At 68.2% G+C, this 1289-nt stretch overlaps 1 protein-coding gene across 1 annotated transcript; it reads left to right on the top strand.

Moving 5' to 3' along the window:
* Positions 1–197: 197 nt before the first annotated feature.
* Positions 198–947, top strand: EMIHUDRAFT_110150 (hypothetical protein; the record flags this gene model as incomplete). The annotated part of the gene is made up of 1 exon (XM_005788845.1): positions 198–947. One exon carries the CDS (start codon positions 198–200, stop codon positions 945–947), a length of 750 nt encoding a protein of 249 aa, XP_005788902.1.
* Positions 948–1289: the final 342 nt, after the last annotated feature.

The following is a 1289-nucleotide window of genomic DNA, read 5'->3' as shown; positions in this document are numbered from 1 at the left end:
AGGGCCTCGCCAACCTCGCGTGGGCGTACGCGAGCGCGGCGCATGAGGACGCGGGCTTCGTGGCGGCGCTCGGCTGCGAGTCTGGCCCGCGGCTGCACACTTTCAACTCGCAGGAGCTCGCCAACACCGCTTGGGCGTTTGCCGTGGCCGACGTGCGCAGCGACGAGTGTTTTGGGCCTGGCGCGAGGTTCGCAGAGATGTGCGATCGGGTGGAGTGGAACGACAAGCAGCTGAACCAGCTGCACCAGTGGAGCTTGTGGCGGGCAGAGACGGGCTGCGAGTGGCCGCCGCTGCCGCCACAGCTGGAGAGGCGCTCCCGCGCCGCGTTCGCGTCGGCGCAAGTGCACCCGAGCCGGATGCAGCGGCACGTCTGCTACGCGCTCGGCTCGCTCGGATTGCCGTCGCAGGAGGAGGTTCGCATCCCCGAAGGCTACTCGATCGACGTGGCCACGGAGTGGGGCGGCGTGCGGGTCGGCATCGAAGTGGACGGCCCGTCGCACTTCCGGACCGACCGAAGGCCGACCGGCTCGACGGTGCTCAAGCGGCGTCAGCTGCGCCACTTTGGGTGGACGCTGCTCTCGGTGCCGTACTGGGAGTGGGAGGCGCTGCGCGACGAGGACCGCTTCATCCAGCGGCAGATGCAATGTGCCTATCTCGCCGAGGCGCTCGACGAGGCGACGGGCACGCGCACCACCGCATCGGGGGACGGGTGGGTGGCCATCGACTGCACCTCGCTGCTCGACGAGGCGACCGCCGAGCTGGAGGACCTCCCGTCCTTCCAGGGCGTCGCGCCGAGCGGCACGGCCACGGCGCGGCTCGAGCCGCCAGAGCTCGACCCGCCCCCGGAGCCGGCGACGGCGGCGCCGGAGCCGGCGACGGCGGCGCCAGAGGAGGACGCAGAGGAGGAGGAGGGCGGCAGGGGCGCGGCGGAGGAGGGGGAGCTGTGAGAGCAGGGGCCGCAACGCAGCGTACACTGTCACGCAATCGGTCACTCGTGAGTTTTTGTCGTCGGGCGCATGAGTGGTTCCCTACGTCTCGGTTGTTGCAGTGAAAAGAGGGTGGAGATGGCTCGCATGCACGAAAACAGCGGTCAGCGCGCGTGCGCGGGCGCGCCGCCCACGTCGCACTGTGCTTTTAACCCTTTCAGGCACACATTTTTCGAGCGAGTGAACACAGCACCGTAGCCTGACCGCCTGAGTGTTTAAGTGACCGCCTAGGTCCGCTTGTGTAACCGTCTAGCACTCCCAGAGCACCGGAAAGAGAAAAAAGCTCGGTGTGAATAAACACTC

This window comes from Emiliania huxleyi, assembly GCF_000372725.1.
Source record: "Emiliania huxleyi CCMP1516 chromosome Unknown EMIHUscaffold_131, whole genome shotgun sequence".
NCBI lineage: Eukaryota > Haptophyta > Isochrysidales > Noelaerhabdaceae > Emiliania > Emiliania huxleyi.
This window is presented reverse-complemented; position numbering and strand designations above follow the sequence as displayed.